Source organism: Notolepis coatsorum (genome assembly GCF_963971535.1).
Source record: "Notolepis coatsorum genome assembly, chromosome: 3".
Taxonomy (NCBI): Eukaryota; Metazoa; Chordata; class Actinopteri; order Aulopiformes; family Paralepididae; genus Notolepis; species Notolepis coatsorum.
The window spans coordinates 120,661,217-120,686,718 of NC_140167.1; the positions used below are offsets into that span (position 1 = coordinate 120,661,217).

The 25,502-nt window shown below is 44.0% G+C and overlaps 1 protein-coding gene across 1 annotated transcript; it reads left to right on the forward strand.

Moving 5' to 3' along the window:
- Positions 1-15,356: 15,356 nt before the first annotated feature.
- On the forward strand, positions 15,357-16,079 carry LOC311225975 (DCN1-like protein 5; the record flags this gene model as incomplete). The annotated part of the gene is made up of 1 exon (XM_084311360.1): positions 15,357-16,079. The coding sequence occupies one exon, from the start codon at positions 15,357-15,359 to the stop codon at positions 16,077-16,079; it is 723 nt and encodes a 240-aa protein (XP_084167486.1).
- Positions 16,080-25,502: the final 9,423 nt, after the last annotated feature.

The following is a 25,502-nucleotide window of genomic DNA, read 5'->3' on the forward strand; positions in this document are numbered from 1 at the left end:
CACACACACACACGGCTCAGTAGTATGTGAGATATAGTGTGCATACACCTGCAGGTGCCGCCTGGCAGAGATAATATGGAGGGCAGGAGCAGAGCGAGATGGGAGAGAGAGAGAGAGAGAGAGAGAGAGAGAGAGAGAGAGAGAGAGAGATAGAGAGAGAGAGAGAGAAAGAGAAAGAGAAAGAGAAAGAGAAAGGGGTAAGTGGGAGTGGAAGCAACATTCCATTAGCGGTGCAACGCTCCTAATAACGCCTGTTGACAGCTGTAATTAGCCGTGGCTTTGTGTGTTCCTTTTGTTGACACCCGTGTCGAGACGTTGCCTCATATTCCACCTGTTCCACAACCTCTCTGATAGGGCTTCACTGCCTCTGATCACCAGAAACACATTGTGTGAAATGGTATGTAGCCAATAATGATGCTTGGACTGGTTGAGAGCTGTGTGTGATTGTAAATGAGAGGGCGTCGTACCATGCAGCCAAAATATCCCATTATATAAATACTGTAGATGTTGCCATATGGAAAATAGATTGAAGTAAAGGTTATATTGTCTGTATCGTGTGTACAATATCTTCGATGACACATGTGAACCAGGCTGTAAAAATAAGGCATTCTCTAGAACAGTGGTTCTCAACTGAGCCCCGTTCCTCGTACCTGGATAACTGAGTTAGCCGGATAACTTTCGGGTAATTCTGACTTAAGCCGGACTTTCCGATTCCCCGTACGTGGATTTTCCAAATCACCATGACAACAGATCCAAAAGTTTGAGCCTGGTCGAAAGCAGAGTTTAAGTTCAAGTTAGCCTGAACCATCGCCACGCCCCCGCAAAAAAGTGACAGCCCGTTTCCTGAAATTATTCCCACAGTCTACGATCTGCATTATACCATTCTGAATTACGTTTTTGTGCTCCATTCTTCCAGAGGGGGCTTTTGAAATGTAAAATAGACCCAAAATGCTGATACTAAATTCACTTTGTCCTAAATAATGCACGTTATATATACCGTGGCGCTCGCTCGGTGCCATGTACACATTATGACGTGGTTATTTTAATTGTAACTGGGATTAAGATGTCTGATGAGATGCGCTGTTTGACGGATTTGAGAAATTGAATGAGCCGTTGACGTCACATTAATGAATGAGGATAAAGAAATAAAACTTCATTCAAAATAAAGAATATTCTAAACACGGGTCTCTCGTTCATTAATGTATAAACAATGAATTTATCCCATCTGGCACAGTGGCCCAGCGGTAGTGCTCAAGCCTGCCAACCCAGCAACCGGTGTTCAAAACCCCGTGTTTCCAATATAATTTTTTTGAATATAATATTAATGATTATACGCCAAAGTAGCCTGGTTTTAAGTTAAAATATTATAAATCTACATGCATTGAGGATGTCATTCTTTATATAGCTCTCAACGTGCACCAAATTGAATTATTCCTATATTGCAAAAAGAAGGAAAAGACTAGGGTTTCGAACCCCGGTCGTCTGCGTGAAAGTCAAAAGAACAATCCGTTAGACCACAGTGGAGATAAGTAAAATATCGACTATACATCAATCAATGGGTAAGAGAGCCGTATCGTAATTCTGTATAACAGTTTAACTAATTATTTTCGCTAGCAAGATCTCATTTGATTATTCAATCCAGCAGGCAAGTTTAAAGAAATATAATCTGATTGATTGAGGTAATGAGGGACTTAAAATTAGCCTATAGATAACGCATTTAACTTGTCGGCGAGGCGATTGAGCCGTATTGCAATCTGTCAATAAAGTTTTAAATCAATTAATCAATCAATGCCGTTAGAGAATCAGGATCTCTGCCATCGATACGTGCTGGCTTTTCACCTAAAGCGGCCGCGCGCACTTAGCCTGAGTCTCAAGTCTGAATCGAGTTAACGAGACTGAATCCACCTTCGAGAATCTGGATAATGACATCTTGATCGACTTAGTTGAACCAGGTACGAGAAACAGGGCCCTGGTCTAGCCTCGGGACCCAACATTTTCCTTAGTCATTAAGTCGCGACCCAACATTTTTAACCACTATGATTTATGTAAAAAAAAATATTTGCAGTAATACGCAATCTTTCAAAACATGAAATAAACACAGAAAAGTGCAACAAAAGTGCAACTATTGCTAAAAACCCAATGAAATAAAAGAATAATAAATAATATATGCTTCTTAGCAGATTTCTTAGCTTAACATAACAGACCTAAATTTGGGGGAACTAATGGGATAACTGAGGTTGCAACAAAAGTGCAACTATGGCTAAAAACCCAATGCAATTAAATAATAATAATAATAAATAATTATGCTTCTTAGCAGACTTCTTAGCTTAACATAACAGACCTAAGTTTGGGGGAACTAATGGGATAACTGGGATTGCAAGAAAAGTGCAACTAGGGCTAAAAACCCAATGAAATAAAATAATAAATAATATGCTTCTTAGCAGATTTCTTAGCTTAACATAACAGACCTACGTTTGGGGGAACTAATGGGATAACTGGGGTTGCAACAAAAGTGCAACTAAGGGCTAAAAACACAATGAAATAAAATACTAATAATAATAAATAATATATCCTTCTTAGCAGACTTCTTAGCTTAACATGCAGGGAACTAATGGGATAACTGGGGATGATGTTTGCTCCTGACAAGAGTCTCAAAGTCTGGGGTGATGGTAGACAAAGCAACTCTGAGGTCATGCTCAATGTCCAATCTGGTCCTCCGCTTTGTCTTCAGCTGGACCAGAGCTGAGAAGCCACTTTCACAAAGATAGGTAGTGAAAAAAAAAAAGTGATTTTTTTTTTTTTTTTTTTTTTTTTTACACGCACATCCGCGACCCACTCAAAATGGCCCCGCGACCCACTTTTGGGTCGCGACCCACCAGTTGAGAAACACTGCTCTAGAAGACCTATCAAAAGCTGTATGAGACTGAACAATGCTTTTCTGGAGGAAAATAGTTCCATATACTGTGGAATGGCCATCAATGACAACTGAAATAGATCCAGGATGTATAATAAAATGTGGCCTTGAATCCGTGCCACAATCCCTTATAATATTTCTCTGAGGTCTAATCATTCCAGAGGAACTATAGACCTTTTCTCCTCACACACACACACACACACACACACGCACGCACACACGCACGCACACACACACACACACACACACACACACACATGCACGCACGCACGCACGCACACACACACACACACCGACCTCACCCTCGTGGCCTCTGTCCAACACCTCTCTTCTGCACCCTGCCCTGCCAGACGCCCCCGCCATGCAACAGCCAAGAATCACAGATCCTGGCCACAGATCCTGTTCTTTGGCTGTGGCCTATATCTGAACAAAGCTCCCAGGCTTGTGTTCCTGACAGCTGAGCACAGGGGGAGAGCGAGTGATGAAAGACATGAGAGCCGAGGACCGACAGGGTCTCTCTGAAGGAGAAACACAAAGCAGCCGAGAGGTCCGCCTGTGGAGGGCGGGGTCGACCTTCCTCTCCCGCTGGCTCCACTCCTCTTCCTCACACTGTATGGTCCCAGGTCTGTGCTGTGGCGGGAAGTGGGCTGAGGTTGAGTCAGATGAAAGGAGAAAGATGGTAAGGGTTGAGATGATAAGAGGTAGTATGGTGATAAGGGATGAGATGATAAGAGGTAGTATGGTAATAAGGGATGAGATGATAAGAGGTAGTATGGTAATAAGGGATGAGATGCTAAGAGGTAGTATGGTGATAAGGATTGAGATGATAAGAGGTAGTATGGTAATAAGGGATGAGATGATAAGAGGTAGTATGGTAATAAGGGTTGAGATGATAAGAGGTAGTATGGTAATAAGGGATGAGATGATAAGAGGTAGTATGGTAATAAGGGATGAGATGATAAGAGGTAGTATGGTAATAAGGGATGAGATGATAAGAGGTAGTATGGTAATAAGGGATGAGATGATAAGAGGTAGTATGGTAATAAGGGATGAGATGATGAGAGTTGTCTGTGATAAGGGATGAGATGATAAGAGGTAGTATGGTAATAAGGGATGAGATGATAAGAGGTAGTATGGTAATAAGGGATGAGATGCTAAGAGGTAGTATGGTGATAAGGGTTGATATGATAAGAGGTAGTATGGTAATAAGGGATGAGATGATAAGAGGTATTATGATGATAAGGGATGAGATGATAAAAGGTAGTATGATGATAAGGGATGAGATGATAAGAGGTAGTATGATGATAAGGGATGAGATGATAAGAGGTAGTAGGACGATAAGGGATGAGATGACAAGAGGTAGTATGATGATAATGGATGAGATGATAAGAGGTAGTATGATGATAAGGGATGAGATGATAAGAGGTAGTATGATGATAAGGGATGAGATGATAAGAGGTAGTATGATGATAAGGGATGAGATGATAAGAGGTAGTATGATGATAAGGGATGAGATGATAAGAGGTAGTATGATGATAAGGGATGAGATGACAAGAGGTAGTATGATGATAAGGGATGAGATGATGAGAGTTGTATGATGATAAGGGATGAGATGATAAGAGGTAGTATGATGATAAGGGATGAGATTATGAGAGTTGTATGTGATAAGGGATGAGAGTTGTATGTGATAAGGGATGAGATGATAAGAGGTAGTATGATGATAAGAGATGAGATGATGAGAGTTGTATGTGATAAGGGATGAGATGATGAGAGTTGTAAGTAAGTAAGTAAGTAAGTAAGTAAGTAAGTATTTATAAAGCACCTTTCATACATGTCATGTAGCTCAAAGTGCTGTACACAAACATAGGCATATATAACGATAAAAGCAATAAAGTCACAGTGATCAGTTAAGATCAATGGTTAAAAAAAAATGTAAGAAAAAGAAAAAAATAACGTAAAAAGGAAAACAGTCAAGAAAGTTTGGGAGGTCCGCACAAACACGTCCGTTCAGTAGCAACCGGAAGTAGGAAGTTGATGTATGATGATAAGGGATGAGATGAGGAGAGTTGTATGTGATAAGGGATGAGATTATGCAAGTTGTATGTGATAAGGGATGAGATGATGACAGGTAGTGTGTGATAAGGGATGATATTACGAGAGTTTGTGTGTGATAAGGGATAAGATGATGACAGGTAGTGTGTGATAAGGGATGAGATGAGATCGCACCACCATGCCCAACCAGTTTATTTTAAAATACTCTTCTGATTCCACCTTACTATCTCACAGCGATGACCCGGCCTAGACTGTACCAGTGTTGACAAGCTAATTGAATGGTGTGACAAAAATGCTCTTATTACTGTATCAATACGAGGGAATTATTTCTGGCCTTCCTCCTGATTGTCAGCTGCCTCTAGTGACAATTCACAATATTATAGAAATTATACAAGTCTCTTCATACAAATAAATGGGTGTTATGATAGATGCCACTCTATCATGGACTCATATAGAATGTAATTGTAAGCGCATTCACTTTCTTTGTAGACTGAGATAATTGAATGATAAGTGTCGTGCTGTACTGCAGTACAGCTGGCTCAGCAGCCTATCTGTCAAACTGAAAACTAAACTACATAATCAAATCCAAGTGTGTGCAAAGATTATTGACCAGCCTGTGACAGTGTGACACACTCCTCACTAGTAACTCACAAGAGCTCATATTTGCTAACAATAATCTCCTTGCATGTTTTAAACAGAGAATACCAACTTCTTCCTTCTAAGAACAACACATTTCAATTCTTCTTACGATTAAATAACATTGTCTCATCTGCGATACCCGTAATTATAGAGAAAATAATTATCTGTGAGGTAAAATGCTCTGTGAACCAGCCATGCCCTTGAGACATCCTTAACCACGTATGTATAGTGTGAAGTGTGCCAACAACTGGGAATGTTGGCGGTTCCGGGTCGGAAGGATGTGAGTGTCTCTGAGCCACGCTGCCACTCCCAAACTTTTATTTTACTTTAAAAAGCCTATTTTTTTTATTTTTAAGGTGATTGAACCACTAATATACAACATCCGTATCTAAGACTGTACTATTCGACCCAAAAAGGAAAAAGAATAACGAGCGTGATGACTGCACGAGTCTTGAGAAGCGAGACCGCCCCTGTGGATGGGGCTACCATGGCTAAGCTAATGGATGAGCTCAAACAGGCCTTCACCACGGAGTTCAGAACGTTTGCTGCCTCGCTCGAGACTAGACTCGACGGCTTCCAGCAGGAGGTCGCAGACCATACCCAACGCCTGACCTCCGTGGAGGACGGCATGGATAGGTGGTCGGATAGGATGGTGGAGCTAGAAGTCAGATGCACAGCTCAGGATATAGTCATCGACAAGCTAAGAAACAAGCTAATTGATGTTGAATCACGTAGTCGGCGTTCTAACATTCGCATCCTGGGCCTGGACGAATCCCTGCACAGCAACCGTCCCAGTGTCTTTTTCGCGGAGGTCCTGGTGGAAATCATGGGGAAAGATGTCCTCGCTACACCACCGGAGCTTGACCGTTGCCACAGGACGCTAACACCCAGACCAGCACCAGGCTCCAGGCCTAGGGCCGTAATTGCCCGCTTACATCACTACAAGATCAAAGAGACTATTATCCTGGAAGCTCGCAAGAGGAGAGGGAATCTGACATACAGAGGGAAACCAGTCGCTATCTTCGAAGATTATCCCCCCGAGGTGGTCGAGCAACGTTCACAATACCGTGATGTCATGGGGCCCCTGTACAAGCGCGGATTTAAACCATCGCTCCAGTTCCCTGCGAAGCTAATCATCCGAACCAAGGAGGGCAGGCTGCATCTACCGTCGCCCAAGGACGCCGTGGACTTCCTGAGGGCCCGACCCAGAGGGACCTCGACACCGGCTTCGCCAGGGTGAGACGCAGACCCGACACCGGCTTCACCAGGGCGAGACGCAGGCATGACGCTGGCTCCACCAGGGCGAGACGCGGACCCGACACCGGCTTCACCAGGGCGAGGCGTGGGCCTGATGCTGGCTTCACCAGGGCGAGGCGCGGACCCGACACCAGCTTCACCGGGGCGAGACGCGGACCCGACACCAGCTTCACCGGGGCGAGACGCGGACCCGACGCTGGCTCCACCGGAGCTGAACGCGGACCCGACACCGGCCTCATCAGATCCTGACGGGGTAGTAGCGATGGAGCGTTAGCATACTGCTACGGCTATCACACAGAAAGGGGTCGCATTTGGTATCTTATTATATATGTGAGTATGGATGAATACTTGACATTAGGCCTCTCATTTGACATAAGGGGAGGGGGGGGACAAGTATGTTATGACTGTTGTACTGATGCACGACCATAGCCGCGGGCTAGGTTGCTAACTGTTAACGTTTCGGAAGGAGCGGGACCTATTCTATTCCGTTTCGGATATTTCTGCCACGCTTATGACTTTTGCGCGATATACCAGCTCCCGGCCATGTTTTTGATCATGGCCACCGGGATGCATTTACTGTTGATTACACGTCGAGAGAGATGGGGTCTCGTGGCTGCGCCACCTGTTTGACTCTCGACCGGTTCATGCAACCCGCATGGCTCCCATTAATGTTTGCTGCTGACAATGTGCTCGCGGGAGCGGCGGGCGGCCCACGGCACAGCGCCCTCCTCTGGTGGGGAGGCATAACTGTGTAGGGTCGAGCCAGCATCAGGGGAGATAACAGTCTCGCGGACAGGGTATCGCCCCCTCCCGGCCTGGTGGAGGTACTGCGCGCCTATTTTGTCGCAGCATGCCTGGCAGATACACCCCCCCCCCCCTTTTTACCGACAGTTCTGGGTTCCAGCCGTTGACCTTACTATTGGCTTATGGTTCAATTTGATATTTTTTTTTTTTTTTTTTTTTTCTTGTTTGCTTTACACTCTGAGGCACTTTTGTATACAGGGAAATGTGGCAGTTGGCCATGGAGATGGTTCTACGAGTGGTAGGTTTGAAGTCTCTGGAAATGTTGGTGAGTCCCTGTGATGTTGGGGAAAGACCCACCGGTCCCACACATTTATATGTTTTCTATGTCATTATTATATGTTTTATGTATGGCTCGAAATACGTGTGCACAGTGTTTAGGTTAAGTGAATTCTACATGCCCACAGGCTTGCCCAGGTCTGCCCCACCTACACGCCCTTCAATGTTCTATGGCTACGGCTAACTCTGAGAGCTTCAAGCTCTGCTCCTGGAATGTTCGAGGCCTGCAGAGGTTGGCTAAGAGGAAGGCGATTCTGACCTTTTTAAGGAGGGAGAATGTGTCGATTGCTCTTTTACAAGAAACTCATATGGGGCCCAACGACACTGCTAAACTCCAAAAGAGCTGGGTAGGACAGGTCTTTGCTACAAACTATTCTACGTTTAGTAGGGGCGTGGCCATATTGATCAATAAAAATCTCCCCTTTAGACTTATAACTTCCTCTGTGGATAGCCAAGGTCGCTATGTGATTATCAAAGGGGTTCTTAAGGGTAAAGAAATTACATTTATGAATGTATACTGTCCCCCAGGCTATTCCCCTGACTTTCTATCCAAGATATTTGCTGAGTTTAATGGCCTGGCCTCTGAGAACGCCTTTGTGGGCGGAGACTTTAATTGTCACCTCATACCGTCTCTTGACAAACTCCCACCCAGTCTGGCTCCCCCCTCTAGGCAAGCAAAGACGCTCACCTCCCTATGCGAAGACACTGGATACTCAGATGTCTGGAGAACCCTTTGCCCATCAGAACTGAAGTTCACCTTTTTTAGCGACCCACACAAGAGCAACAGTAGAATAGACTATTTCTTCATCCCTTCCTCTAAGCTCTTTCTAGTATCGTCCTGCACAATCGGAAGCATCGTTCTATCGGATCACGCCCCTATATACCTGGTCTACTCCCTGTCAGAAGAGAGAGCGCTGTCGAGGCGTTGGCGCCTCAACCCATACCTCCTCAAAGATGATATATTTGTCTCCTATTTCGAATCGGAATTTAAAATGTTCTACTCAATTAACTTTTGCTCTACGGATAACCCGTCTCTACTCTGGGAAACATCTAAGGTCTTTTCTCGTGGACTGATTATATCTTATGTATCATCCAAGAAGCGCAAGAAAAATGAACAATGTAAACTTCTTGAATCCAAACTAGCCGACCTTGAAAATCAGCATGTGTCAAACCCAGCCCCGGCTGTGCTTATGGAGCTTACGGCCACCAGAGCGGCGCTAAACACTCTTCTGATCCAGGACGCCGAATATTCTCTTAAATTTGCCAAACAGAGAATGTACGAACACGGTGACAAGCCGGGTAGGTTCCTGGCTAACTTGGCAAAAAAAAGGGCTGACACCCAAGTAATAGCCTCAATCTCCGACTCCAACGGGGTCAGGTCCTTTGACACCAAAACTATTAACAAAGAGTTTGCCTCTTTCTATGCCCAACTCTATAGGACCGAGCAACCCAATGGTGCTCTCTCTGACATGCAGGCCTTCTTCGCTGAATTACACCTCCCTAAGGTATCGAAAGATCAGAACTTGCTCCTTAACGCCCCAATTACGAAGGAAGAAGCTCTGGGCGCCCTTAAGGCTATGCCATCTGGTAAGGCTCCGGGCCCGGACGGTTTCGGATGCGAGTTTTATAAAGAGTTCGGTCATATTCTATTAGATCCCCTGCTGGCAATGCTTAATCACTCCGCTGAAGTGGGAATACTGCCCCAGTCTCTATGGGAGGCTAATATCTGCCTTCTCCTTAAGAAGGGTAAATGCCCTGAGGAGTGCGCCTCCTATAGGCCTATAGCCCTACTCGATTCGGACCAAAAGTTGCTTTCCAAGATCCTGTCCATGCGCCTGGAAAAAGTACTCCCTTTTATTATTAATGAAGATCAGACCGGTTTTATTAAGGGTAGGAACTCTACCGACAACATGAGACGGCTCCTCAATATCATCCAAATGACTCGTGAGACAGACCACCCCGCGGTGGTTCTGTCTCTCGACGCGGAGAAGGCGTTTGACCGTGTAGAATGGCCGTATCTATTTTTAACCCTCGCTGAATTTGGCTTAGGTGACACCTTTATTGACTGGGTCAAGGTTCTTTACAACTCGCAAATGTCGGCGGTCCTGACTAATGGACTTAGGTCTAGCAACTTTCCTCTGCAGCGGGGGAACCCCCAGGGGGATCCTCTTAGCCCTTTACTATTCGACATGGCCATAGAACCACTCGCACAGGCCGTAAGGCAGTCAGCCGAGATCTCAGGTATTAGAGTGGGCGGGAGGGAGCACAAAATCACTCTTTACGCGGACGACGTGCTGATCTTTGTGTCTAAGCCTGACTCTTCAATTCCATGTCTAACCCGCATGATTTCCACATTTGGAACCTTCTCGGGGTACAAAATAAACTTTTCCAAGTCCAAAGCAATGCCACTTGGGACACTCAAATCTATCCCGATACTGCCCGAGCCCTTCCCATTTCGCTGGTTGCCCTCCGGCTTCGTTTACCTAGGAGTATTTGTGACACCCACCTATGATACGTTGGCTAAGGCCAATTTTCCCCCTCTTTTAGACACCATAAGGGCAGACTTAGTTAGATGGGCCCCCTTACCGATCTCCTGGCTGGGTAGGATTGCCCTCGTCAAGATGAACGTACTCCCCAGACTGTTGTACCCTCTTCAAATGATCCCAGTGCTGCTGACAAACAAGGTTATCAAGGTGCTGGAAGGCTGGCTAAGCTCATTCATTTGGAATGGGAAGAAACCGCGTCTGAAAATGGCCAAATTACAGATGGACAGTGAAGATGGGGGTCTAGACCTACCTAATATTAGACACTACCAACTGGCGGCACACCTTAGGGTGATGGTCGGCTGGTTCAGAGCAGACCCACTGTCAATATGGCTGGACATTGAATCCTCGCAATCTAAGTCCCCCTTGTGGAACCTACTATTTATCAAAGACTTTAGGTCTGTGAGGAAGGTGTGCTCCAACCCCATCACATTATGTTCCGTCAAGGCCTGGAAGACTGTCCGTAAGGTGGAGGGCCGAGCCAAGCTGACCTCTCCTCTTACCCCGATTGTAGACAATCCCGACTTTAAGCCAAACCAAGTCGGCGGCGGCTTCAAGACCTGGTATAGGCAGGGCATAACCGATCTTGGCCACCTGTTTGATGGCCGGACCCTAATGTCCTTTACACAGCTGCAGCAGCGATATGGCCTATTGAAAGCGGAATTTTTTAGGTACCTACAAATTAGGCAGTTTATCACCAAGGACACCTCACTTTTAACTGACATCTCCACCTCGCAGGTGGAGAAAGCCCTCTCCTTACAGATCCCCAAAAAACAAATATCTATCTTCTATAGTACTCTGAACCTTAATTCATCTTTATCTTCCTATGTTACTAAACAGTCCTGGGAAGAGGATTTGGACATACATTTACATTTACATTTAGTCATTTAGCTGACGCTTTTATCCAAAGCGACTTACAAGTTCTGTACGACAAGCCATCAGGAAGGGCACAACTCTATCAGCTGAGCAACAATGTTCATCAAAGTGTTGAGTGCTACAGTGTAGGTTAGTTTATTAGGACAAGTGCATGACAGTACGGTTAGTTAGGGTTCGATTTTTTTTTTTTTTTTTTTTTTTTTTAATTCAGATAATGGTTGAAGAAGTGCGTCTTTAGTCGACGGCGAAAGATTGGACGTGATTCGGCTGTCCTAACTGGGGTGGGTAGTTCATTCCACCATTGTGGGGCAAGGACTGAGAATAGGCGACTTCTCTTTGATGACCCTCCCGGAGCTTGGATAGGAGTAGGTCTGAGGCGGCCAGAAGATGCAGAGCGTAGGGGTCTTGAGGGTGTGTAGTTAGAGACCATTGACCGGAGGTAGGCGGGAGCGGTTCCCTTTGCCGCACGGTATGCTAGGTCGAGGGCCTTGAAGCGGATTCGTGCAGCAATGGGGAGCCAGTGCAGGTCCCTAAGAAGTGGGGTGACATGGGCCGACTTCGGTAGGTTTGAGATCAGGCGGGCCGCTGCGTTCTGAATGAGTTGAAGAGGCTTAGTGGCAGTGACATAGAAATCACAGATGCAGACTGGCAGGATACGTGGACCTACGCAAAAAAAATCTCGGTTTGTAACCGCACCAAGGCCATCCAAATTAGAATATTGCATCGCATTCATATTACCCCCGCCCGTAAAAGTAAAATGGATCCCAATACGTCCCCACTTTGCTTTAAATGCAAGATAGAGATTGGAAATCACGTCCACTGTTTTTGGACCTGTGTAAAACTACAGAGCTACTGGTACGACGTTGTAGAAGAACTGTCTGACATTTTTCACACCCCCATCAAGCTGGATCCCCTCTGCCTTTTGCTGGGCCTCCCAGATATTCATGTTACCAATTCCAAACATAAGAGACTGTTCAATTTGTTGACATTTGCTGCTAGAAAGAACATTCTGTTGTTTTGGATCAAGGACGAGGTCCCGTCAATGAGGTCATGGCACAATATCATAATGGAATGTATCCCCTGTGAGTATATTACGTGTATGCTGCATTCCAAGTTGGACACTTTTTATGAGATCTGGGACCCCTATCTGTCGCATATTGGGCCTGCACTGTCCACCACTGTACTCGCCGGATTTCCCCATTACCAGTAACCTCCCACTGCTGCCTTGTTTTGTCTACGGTACTGGCATTGTAAATACTGTACATGTCCTATTGACTACAGTGGCACTGTACATGTTCTCTTGACTGCGGTAATACTGTACATGTTCTCTTGACTACAGTAGTGCTGTACAGGTACCCTTGACTACAGTAACACTGTACATGTCCACTTGACTACAGTAGTACTGTACATGCCCACTTGACCACATTGATACTGTACATGTCCTCTTGGCTACAGTAGTACGGTACATGTTCTCTTGACTACAGTAATGCTGTACATATACCTTTGACTACAGTGACACTGTACATGCCCTCTTGACTATAATAATACTGTACAAACCCACTTGACTACATTGATACTGTACGTGTCCTCTTGGCTGCAGTAGTACTGTACAGGCACTCTGGGCTACTAGGGTATACACGGTCATATGCACACGTTCACAACACACATATATGCATGTACACATAAAACATATACATAGGTAAAGCACACGCACATATGGGTAGGTAGAACACACGTATATATAGCACACGAGATAAGGCGCACACGTGAAAGCCACACTTATTTTATTTTGTTTTATTTATTTTATTTTCTATTGTCATTTCCTTATTTAATTTTTATTGTCTTTTTTCTTTTCTGTTTGCCTGTCTTGTAATGTTATTACTGTTGTTAGTGTCATTATTTTTATTATTATTGACGGTATTGTATTGTGATGTCTTGTTTTATGTTGAAAATTGAAAATAAAAACATTTATAAAAAAAAAAAACGGTGGCTTGGCAGCACATGGTGGCTGCGGCTGTTTGAGACAGCTCTGTTGTCGCCGGGGGGGCGCGCGGATGGTCTCTGCTGCGCGTGGGCGTTGGGCGGCGGCGGCTCCGCACAGATTGCACGGCATGTTGTCGGCGAGTTTTGGCGCTACTCAAGTTATACTCCTCAACGCTCAACAATTCCCACCACTTGATGTCACTCCCCTTCATGTCACCATCGCCGATCAATCCCTTCACTGACTCTGACTCTTTCTCCACTGAAGACTTCTTCTTCTTAGGCCGATGCACCGTAGCTGCCTCCGCATACGACATCTTAAGCCACATGCTGAGAGAATTGTTGAATATATGTGGAACACAAATGTTCTGGAGTGTTCGGTTGTGACATCGTGCTGTGCCATCACAAATGTTCTGGAGTGTTTGGTTGTGACATCGTGCTGTGACATCACAAATATTCTAGAATGTTCTATTATGACATGTAACCCAGGTTTCAGATTCATAGCTGTTTGGTCTCGGGGTGCTTTCTCACTCACCATTCGGGGTCAAATCAGAGCCGGATCGCATCAGAAAAGGGTGTGTCTGTCCTAGTGAGAACGCTCCCCCCGTCCCCGGGGACGCTGATTCGTCCCCGGGGGCGCTGAACCTGGACTGCTGAAATAGGTGGTTCCGGGTGCGCGCCAGTGGGAGCGGGGGAGGCTTTTGTATCAACTTGCTGACACACACAACACTGGCTCGCATTAGGCCTGGCAATTTTGTTTGCCATTGCTATGTCTATACATTGGTTTCTTGTTCGAATGCATTTATTTCTATTAGACCAGTGGTGCCCAACCAGTTGGCCGTGGTCGACCAGTAGATCAATGACATGCAATATAATTGCCACGAGCGATGGGCTAATGTTAGCTGCTGAACAGGCTAAGCTAACTAGCGTTAGCGTAAGCTAACTAGCGTTAACCCTGGGAAACGCTCAAAGCGGAATCCACGACACCAGTTCCATCAACTGACATGCAATATAATTGCCGCGAGTGATGGGCTAATGTTAGCTGCTAACTAGTAGATAGGTCTAGTAGACTAGATAGACTAGTAATAGGCTAAGCTAACTAGCGCTAGCGTAAGCTTAGCGTTAACCCTGGAGCGGACTGCACGACACCAGTTCCATTTGTGAGAAAAGGGGGGTGGGTTATATTGACAAGGCTTGACAACAGAGGTTTAAATATAACTTCATATTTATTGGTTATTTGTTTCTTTTATATCAGCATCCAGTCTCCACCGCCGTGTTAACACTCTTCCTGTGTTTACATTTTCGAGCGTGACATCGCCTACGGCAAGCTTACACGCTCAAAATGCAAACCGTAAACAAAACCCAGAGCGCACCAAGACTGAGTGTGTATGCAAACTAGAGGGGGGAGAGGGAGGGGGGAAGTTTGCACCCAAGGACGAAACGAGGACGGAACGGACCCGGGTGGTGAGTGAGAAGGCACCCATAGAGACATAAATGGTTAATGCCATTGAATAAGAACATAAATAGTTAATGCTATTATGTGGGAGCATTTGTGATGTCACAGTGTGATGTCGTGGTGGAACATTCTAGAACATATAACCTTCTAGAGCGTTTGTGGTGATGTCGTGAATAGACCTTTCTGGAACATAGAACATTCTGGGATGTTTGTGGTGATGTCATAATAGAACTTTCTAGAACGTAAAACATTCTAGAACCACCGTATTCTAGAACATTTGGGTCTCTGTATAAGCGGGCGGTTCCTCAGCTTCTCTCTCTTCCTCGGGATCTTTGACTGAATGGACTAAACAACATAGACTGAAACCTGCAATTCTCAACCAGCACCCCGTTCCACCCTGGAAGCAGTATCCCGGCGACAGCAAGAGCAGCTGAAAGTGATCGGTTGACGAGGTTGTAACAAAAAAGCGACAGTGCGGACTGGCTGACATAAACATCGTATCACAAACGCTGGACAAACTACTCCAGTCCAGAACCAGCAGCCCAGTCCAGCCTCAGAGATGCCTGCTAAGAGAAAGTCCTCGGGGTCAGACGACCATGGGCTCCACAAGAATAAAATCACCAGTTTCTGTAGGCCTCAGATCCATGGGGGCAGGTTACTGAGTGGAGAGGAAAAGTTCTCCAGTGAGAAGTGCCTGGCCTGGTTCTACGAGTATGCTGGGCCAGATGAGGTGGTCGGGCCCAACGGCATGAAGAAGTTCTGTGAGGACATCGGAGTGGAACTGGAGAACATTATTATGTTGGTTTTAGCCTGGAAATTAGAAGCACCAAATATGGGATTTTTTACTAAGAAGGAGTGGCTAAGGGGAATGACTCTACTACAGTGTGACTGTACAGAAAGATTACAGAGCAGGCTGGACTACCTCCGCTGTCAGCTCAACGACTCTGCAATCTTCCAGAATATCTACCGATACGCCTTTGACTTCGCCAGGAATAAGGACCAGAGGAGTCTGGACATGGACACAGCTAAGTCCATGTTGGCACTGCTGCTTGGGAGGACGTGGTCTCTTTTCCCTGTGTTTCATCAGTTCCTAGAGCAGTCTAAGTACAGCGTAATGAATAAAGATCAGTGGTACAACGTGTTAGAGTTCAGCAGGACAGTCAACACAGACCTGAGTAACTATGATGAAAACGGAGCCTGGCCAATCTTGCTAGATGAGTTTGTTGAGTGGCAGAAAGCGCTCAACCGTAGCCTGCAACCGACCTTGATCAGCAACTTCTAAGACAATTCATCAGAGGCTGCTGGGACAACACCATGATAACCGAGCTGCAGCTAGAACAGAGAAAGAGAAACCCACCTACCTTTCTTAGAGAAGTTGTGTATACAATTTGCCATGGTTCCCTTGCTTCAGGCCCTTGTTACACACAGTGTTTTTGTGCTCGTTTTTATACGTTTTTGAATACGTTTGCTGTCCCTATTACATAGAAATGCCGTTTTTGCCGGATACGTTGTGGCCCTACTGAAAACGCAAAATTGTGTTTTCCGTTTTGGAGTGGCCCGGGGCTCGCCGACAGCATGTCGTGTGGTCTGCGCGGAGCCGTTGTTGCTCGGCGCCCGTGCGCAGTGGATGCCATCTGCGTGCCCTTCCGGTGGCGGCGGAGCTGTCCCGGGTGGCTGCGGCTGCCATGTGTTGTCAAGTTATTGTTATAAGGACCCCAGTCCAAGCTACAACAGTCTGCATTCCCTTAACAATTGTTTGTCTTGAGCCGTATTGTATTGTTCATTATGCAATATGTTAAATAAAGTTTACATCCATTCATTCTGCTAAAAAAAGAAAAAAAAAAAAAACTGGGAATGTTCAAGTGCCGTTATGAGAGCTTGTTGTCAAACGCAACACTGAGAACAACAGAATGCTGAATAACAAGTTGCTTAGCAACCTCCGTCTGGTCAATCTGCTGGAGTGGCTATAAAGCTGTTGTCATCCTCAAGGAGACGAGGCAGACGCCTCTCCAGCCATCCCTCTGTTCAAATAGAGAGACTCAGTGGATATTACTGTAAAGCCATCTGGACTATCAAATTAAAAAGAATATTCTCCACCCACTGCATTGTGCATTAATGTCATCCACAGCTGAGTAACATGACTACACAAGGACTTTACCATTTGAGGTGTGATTTTTTTTATTTATTTTTTATTCCAAATATTTCCTGAGGGATTCTAATTTGGGAATTTTAGAACTCAGTTACCCATCATTAACATCATCGTTAGATTCATTCATTCTAATCACGCCGGTGTGATTGTGTACCTCGGAGGGTTTTGGAGAAAAGGGGAAATTCTGCAACACTTGGAAAAGAGTGTCTATGCCTGACTTTTTATTATAAAAAGCGTTTGCATTCCAGCCATTATAGCTTTCATCAGGCTTGAAATGTGGAAAGTATAAGATCATCATATATGAGCCAATAATGGAACAATGCTGCTGCTGAGTGCTGGGGGAATCCAGTTCGCCCGCCCTGCTTCAGCTGTCTGACCACAATGTCCGTTTTCTGCAGCTTTTCCCCTGTCATATTTTCATTTCTGTGAATTATTGAATTCCCCTCTCCCCAATAGGGAGGGGGAGACGTTGAATCTCCCCGTTTGTTACTCTGCCATCTGTTTCCAGTTATACCGTGTGCGCTTGTCAACATAGCTTAGATATTACTGTGTGTGTTGTGTCTGTCTGCGTGTGTGTGTCACAGACAGCTAAGAAAGGAGTGGAAGAGTATGCGTTGATACTGTTAATGGGTGTGAAGTCTAGAGACAGATGAAGGAGGGTGTTCCCTGCCTTTCTTCTGATGATGATGGGATCAGGTGCAGTGGGGAGGAACCAGTGAGGTCAAATAGCCATTTGGATTTGCCAATCTGTCTTTCAATCAGTCAATATAATACATTTTCACAATAATCAATTTGATTCATCTAAGAGAGAGAAGTCAAATATAGCTTCTGTCAGACCATATATGGGCATACAGATTTGAGTGATTTATTACCCTTAAGCCACGCCCCCTTTTCTGATTCGTGCCGCCTGCATTCTAAGCCCCGCCCCCTTTCTGATTCGTGACTTCCACTTTCTGAGCCCCGCCTCTTTTCTGATTTGTGACTTCCGCTTTATAAGCCCCGCCCCTTTGATGATTTGTGACTTCCGCTTATCGTCCTATTAAATACAAATTAAATAAAAATAAAAAAAAACTGCAGCTTGTGTGTTTATTATATTTTATTACATACGTTCATTTAACATTCTTAAACTATAAGACGACTGCCTGTGGGATCCTCTGCAGTTTAATATACATTTCTTGTATTTCCGGACAAACCGAGTAACTAGGAGATCATTTCTCATGGTGTCAGCTGTATAATGTTTAAATATGATATCATTCAGACTGTATCCTCTTGCTCTTTGACAGAGAAAATATACACAATGATGTCCACAGCAGGCAGAGAGCTCATTCTGTACACTACGGGTTGAATAATAATAGGATTCTGTAACATTTTGTTCTAGAAATTCCCTGATATATTCCCTGTAAATGCTGGGGAGGAGGCTATCCCGTCTTCATCAGGATCCAGATTAAAATAATACAACCCATAGCCTGCTAGAAAATCATTGCGATCAAAAATCAGAGCAGAGTCCTTCAGATGTCGTCCTGTGGCGGTGAAGAGACTGTAGAACTCCCGAACAGCGTTACCCTCATGGTCAAAATGAGGCTGATAAGCTTTCGACGGTATCTGTTGTCCGTCTTGGCTGCATACTCCAAGTTAAAATGTTGGAAATTAAAAGGATTTCTATTAAATACCCCGGTATAGGAATCATGCGAGACTAAACGTAATATTACGTACTTTGGCAATAACCCGAGGAATAAATTATTGTGAGTTGAAACTCTAGAATTAGCAGGGATCGAGAAAGTCTTTACATTAATACGGGAGAGCGGGTATAAAGCGTTGCCTTTCTGTAAGGCAGAGGCGTGCCCTAGCTGTACAGCTGGCGATACTACGACCTTCTTGACAAATAATGTAGCACTCAGAATATGTAGAATATATCCCCCCGCGGCTGCCGACATTATACAGAAGTCATCTTTAGCCCTTGTGAGCTTTAATTTTAAATCAAACAGAGCAGTGTTGATTCTGCTCACAATGCCAAAGTGCAAGTGTACATTTACAGATGAACTGTAGAGATGATTCCCAATTCACCGTCCCGGTCGGGACAAATAGAAGGTGGAGTGCAACACGTGCAAAGCTTGACCATATGTTTCGGTGTCTAATATAAAGGTGCCGGAGATTGCATGGACACAGAAAAACATAACATTTAAAAATGAGGCGTGAGTTTAAGGGCAAAGTTGACCGAATTGATTGAAGTATGCAGCTATGCAGAGAGAAATAAAATAATTTAAAAGTATTTATATGTTTTCATAACTGAATAAGCAAACTCTGTTTGAAGCTAGAAATCTGAATGAAAAGTTCTTGTTTAACTGCGGTAGTAAGAGGTATTATTTAGTACATCATTTCATATTTTTCTTAGTTATTTTGTCCGGTAAGACTTGAAAAGAGAGCTATTATTTTGTTACAGGTTGATTTTGAAGTTATTTTCGTACCATTGAGATTAATCAGAGATTACTTTAGGCATAATAAAGCATGTTGAGTAACTTTGGTTATAGATATAATTTTGTTATATATAAAATAATATAAATAATTGCCTATCCATACAGAGGAGGCATACTTTAAATATATAAAAATGATAAGGCATTCTTTAGCTCAATGTTACCGTTACCCCCTCCTGCTGATTACTGGAAAAAATTACACTCCACCGCATATAAATGTATTTGGAATAACAAACCTCCACGAATAAAAAGATCCACTGCACAGAGAAACAAAGCAGACGGAGGGCTAGCATTTCCAGACTTCTACCACTATTTTAAAGCGTACTCTTTAAGACCACCTGGTTTTATACTCAAGCATCTGTATCCTGGAGAACATTAGAAGAAAACATAGTGGCACCACATAGATTGCAGGATATAGTATACATCAATTTATCAATTAAGCAATGCGACTTGAAATTTGGCCCTCTTATAACACATGTGATTCGGATATGGCGTGACACACAGAAAAAATGCACTAACCAACACAAATGGCATAGCCATTCTCCCATATTTAATAACAAAGCACTCCTTATTGCACAACGACCTATCAGATATCCCAAATGGGAAAAGCAAGACATACATACATTGGGAGATATATTCAACGAAAGGGGTTTCTGTAGTTATCATGAAATTCAGAAAAAATGTAACCTCACTAGCTCCACTTATTATTTCTATATACAGTTATTAGCCACTTTGAAGGCTCATGGAGTCCCATTAAAGATACCACTTGAGCACCACAGATATCACAAATTCTTCTATGAAAGGGAGACATCGAGAGGCTTCGTATCTGACTTTTATCATCACTTACTAACGTCTTCGTATGGAATCCTTCCCCTAGACTCAGTCTGGAGGAGGGATATACCAGACTTGAAAGTAGATTTTGATTGGCAAGAAGTCTGGGCAAACGTTCGACTAGCGTCACGCAACCCAGACCATCAACAGATTCATCTTAATTATATTCATAGGACTTACCTGACACCTATAAGATTGAACCGAATGGGGCTTAAACAAGACTCTTTATGCTCCTTGTGTCTAAGAGGTGATATAGGTACATTTATGCATATGTATTGGGAATGCCCCCCTGTTAAGATATTCTGGGAAGAAGTCACTACGCAATTATCAGAATTTTTATTTCTGAACATACCTGTAATGCCTTCTGTATTGTTGTTGAATGATGTTTCACAGTTAGCAGCCACTATACAGCTAAAGAGACTAGTTTTGTCCGGTCTTACGGCTGCTAAAAAGTTGATAGCATCACGATGGATTCAACCGGACAAAATGTGCCGGAAGGTATGGGTTCTTACCTATCTCGATGTGATTTATTTAGAGATATCTACAGCAAGAATTTTAGGTGTCAATGAAGCCAGCATTGCAATCTGGTTAGAAGTGGTGGAGAGAATAAAGGTTAGCATATGAATTGTAATCTCTGGTTGGAAACGAATAATGGATGGATTATCCAAGGGGGGTCCTGAGGGGGGGGAAGAAGAATGAGCAAGAGCATATGTATGTATTGTATTGTATAGTTTCAAGTTTCTTTAATAGTTGTCATACAGAAGTACAGAATACTTTTATACAAAATGCTTCTTACTGTTACGCTCCAGAGACTGTGCTAGACAAGATAAGTATCAATAACATAGTATAGCATGTAAATTAGAAGTAGAAAATGAGGTCACAGTGTTCAGTATAGACATATGTACAATGTTCGATGCAGAATAGACGTAACTGAGTTACCATATAATATACAATACTATGCAGTGTACTAATATACAATACTATATAGTGCAAAGCAGAAATGGGATGAGGTACAATTTAGGTACAATTTACAGTAAGGTGTACGAGTTGTAGTGCAATCCTTTATCAATAAATATAAAGTGTGGGGAGTGGGTGCTACAGTGTGTTTGTTTAAAGTGAGTGTGTGCTATAAAGTGTGTGGAGTGGGTGCTACAGTGTGTTTGTTTAAAGTGAGTGTGTGAAGTGGATTCCCAAGCTGTTTCGGTTCTGCTCTGATCAGAACCTGTTTGTTAGTACTCTGCGTTGTGATTCAATACCTTAAAGCTCTGGGAATCACTTCTGTTCAAACTGACTGAGCAGGCAGAAGGAATTAGGAGGAAGGTAGTTTAACAGTTGTTTAATCAAAGTTTAAGAGTGTATACAAATTACAATAAGAAAATGCTATAGTTGTAATCACGAACACTATGCCGTAAGTGATAACAACCAGACTAATATTACAGTATAAAGAATGATAGTTGATAAGTTGTTGATGGTCTCTTGTTGTCTGATAACCAAGAGTTGGTTTTCCCTCCAAAAAGTCCTTTGTTCTCGTTGCCTGCTTCCTTGACTTGTGGATGGGTGAGATGGTTGGAGAGGTCTTGTGGTGTGGGTTGGTTTGTTTCAGAGTCCCTCTCCCCCCATCACACACCCATTCTTATAGCCCAGGCCCAGTGTCTCGGAGTTGATGACATCATCACATTATTGCCCCAATCACAAGCCTGCTAAGCTTGTATTTGAAAAATAGGGGTTTGGCTTAATAGCCCAACCCCCTTCACATAATACTAACAGAGGCTGTCCTTACAGTCAACAATATATACTGTCCTTAAACATTGCATCATTTTCATTTCCATTTATCTATATTTCTTTATCACTAAGTCTGTTGACTTTAATCATTCTTTTAGAATAGAATATAAATCAATACCATATAGAACAAGCTTAATAGAATACAAATCAATACCATATAGAACAAGCTTAATAGAATACAAATCAATACCATATAGAACAATCAATTAATCATATTGAACCTAAATGAAAACAGAACAGGCACATTAACTAATTACCTAATTTAAGTATGACCAAACCTAATTATATTTTAACTTACTTCAATGACTTCAGAATTCAAGATTACTAGTACAATATACCCGGAAATAGTTAGCTTGTTTTGAGATCTTCTCTGTGTGTGTGTGTGTGTGTGTGTGTGTGTGTGAGTGACTATGTGTGTGTGTGCCTATGTGTGTGTGTGTGTGGATGTGTATGTGAAAATGTGTGTGTGTGAGTGTGTGTGTCTGTGTGTGTGACTATGTGTGTGTGTCTGAATGTGTGTGTGTGTGTGTGACAGGAAACTCCAGCGAGATAACATGTTTACGTGACCTTTTGTCTTTTGTTTTGATCTCACAGAGCCCATTGTCCCAGGCCATGGCAGACGGCCCTGGGGTTGCTGTCGTAGATAGAATCATTTGACCACTCACTTCATATGTAAATCGACCTGTGTGGCCACAAGGTCTTGGTGATTATAAAGAACTGGATAGAAGAGAATAGATCAGAATACTTTTACACCACAGTTTGATTAGATCCTTGATGATTTATGTTTGGATTTTACCACATGTGCGTGTGGATGTGTGTGCTATGTGCGTTTGATGGTTGTTGTGTAGTGTTCATTGTTCGTTGAGCAGCCTGATGGCCTGGGGATAGAAGCTTCTTCTGAGTCTTTCTGTGCTCGCCTTGAGACTCCGGTATCGCTTGCCTGACCGCAGCAGTTCAAAGAGGCAGTTGTTCGGGTGACTGGAGTCCTTAATGATTCTCTTAGCCTTGCCCCTGCACCGCTTGTTGTAAATGTTCTGGAGGGTGGGGAGCCCCCCTCCAATTGTGCGTTCGGCTGAACTCAGGGGGGGCGTGGCTCAGGGGTAGAGCGGGGCGTCCAATGATCGAAGGGTTGGTGGTTCGAATCCCGCTCAAGCCCATGTCCATCCCATTGCCGTTGTGTCCTTGGGCAAGACACTTAACCTACTTGCCTCGTATGAATGTGTATGCATGTGAATGAATGTTGGTGGTGGTCGGAGGGGCCGTAGGCGTTGATTATTCGCCACGCTTCCGTGAGTCTGCCTCAGGGCAGCTCTGGCTGCAATTGTAGCTTACCACCACCGGTATGACTGTGTATGAACGAATAATGGACTCTGTGAAGCGCTCTGAGTCAGAGCAACAGTCAGTCAGAGAAGAGCGCTATATAAATCCAATCCATTATTATTATTATTACTCTTTGTAGTCTGCTTCGGTCTTGTGCAGTGCTATTCCCAAACCAGGAGGTGATGTTGCCAGTCAGGATGCTCTCTATTGTACATGAGTAGAAGTTCTTAAGGATCTTCTGACTGACTTGGAACTTCCTTAGGCGCCTGAGGAAGTAGAGGTGTTGTCGTGCCTTCTTCACAACACTGTCAATGTGTGTGGTCCATGTCAAGTCCTCGGATATGTAGGCTCCGAGGTACTTAAAGCTGTTCACTCTCTCAACCGGTGCCCCGTCGATGCTGAGGGGGCTGTAGTCCTTGACCCCCGACCTTCTGAAGTCCACAATCATCTCCTTTGTTTTGCTGACGTTCAGGGAGAGGCTGTTTTCCTGGCACCATCCCGCCAGGACCTTGACCTCATCCAGGTAGGCCGTCTCGTCGTTTGCAGAGATCAGGCCCACCACCACTGTGTCGTCAGCAAATTTGATGATTGTGTTGCTACTCCGCTGAGCCACACAGTCGTGTGTGTACAGGGAGTAGAGGAGGGGACTCAGAACACAGCCCTGGGGGGCCCCTATGTTGAGGGTGATGGATGAGGAGGTGCAGTTGCCTGCTCTCACCACCTGGGGTCTGCCCGTCAGGAAGTCCAAGACCCACTGGCAGAGGTCATAGTTCAGGCCCAGGTCCCTGAGTTGGCTATGAGTTTGGAGGGGACTATGGTATTGAATGCCGAGCTGTAGTCGATGAATAGCATTCTCACATAGTTCCCCTTCCTCTTGTCCAGGTGTGATGCTGCTGTGTGCAGCACATGGGCTATGGCGTCCTCCGTGGACCTGTTGGGGCGGTATGCAAATTGCAGGGGGTCCATGTTGATGGGGAGGGAGGAGCAGATGTAGCCCTTTACTAGCTTCTCAAAGCACTTCATGGCTATGGAGTATAATAGCTATGGAGTATAATGGGGATAATGGGGATTATGTATATATCTTGTAACCTACATTTATTGATTCAAAACAGGAACGTATATTCCTGTGATTTATTGAGATATTTACTGTTAATGTTTGTATTGTCAAAAAAATTATAAAGAAACGTGTTCAAAAAAAAAAAAAGATTATAAGGCATCTTTGAGTAAACCTTGAGTATCATTTCATCTTAATTTGGTTAATATTTTGAAAAAAGGTAATTTACTGTATTTTTATGGCATTTACACTTAAAGTAGAAAAACAAAAGTAATCTGTAAAATAATACAGTGAATTTCCCATGAAAAAACATTAATTTATTACAGTGTGGGGGGTCATCCCTATGTTCCCCGGGTTCTATGTTCCCCACTCCCGCAAAAAAAAAGGGTCCTATGATTGCGTGTGTGGTTCAAACATTGTGTTCTGAAGGTCCAGATTAATAATTAGAATTAGTTCAACTAAAGTTAGATTAGGCTATCACCTAAAGTTCATATATATTGTTTTATTTTGTTAGATTCTGATCAATCTGCCAGTATCACGTCTGTTTGGCTTGTGTAATCATCTCCCCATCTGCGTTGTGTACTTTTAATGGTCCTGACGTCTCATACACTGGCTGATACAATCCTTATCTCTCCCCGTTAGTGCGATCCGCAAACCATAATAATTCTCCACCTTCGTAAGAATTCGACACTTTGACACAGCGTAATATCTTACAAGGAGAAGCAGTGTTTATTTACATAAACAGAGACCTCATAATCAGATGGGAACCAATTCGTATTGTCTTTGTAAAATCTATTCTAATGATCTTTCGGTGTGTTCAGTCTATCGACCTTCTGCTATTCAGTCCAATGGTGGTCAGGCCTGGTCATAGCCAGAACCCTTCTCCCGTTAGCCGAAGCTAATGATGATGTGTCATTCCTCCTCCTCCCCCCCCTCTCCGTGATGAGAGGAGAGAGTCTCTCAGTCCTAGTCAGATTGTAGTCTGCCCTTAGCCGCTCTTGGTCTGGCTTACACCCGGAAACACTGTTCGACTTATAGATCTTCGTCATAGCAACGACGGCCCCCGCCCCTCTCCTGGTTGTCATGCGACGCTGTCAT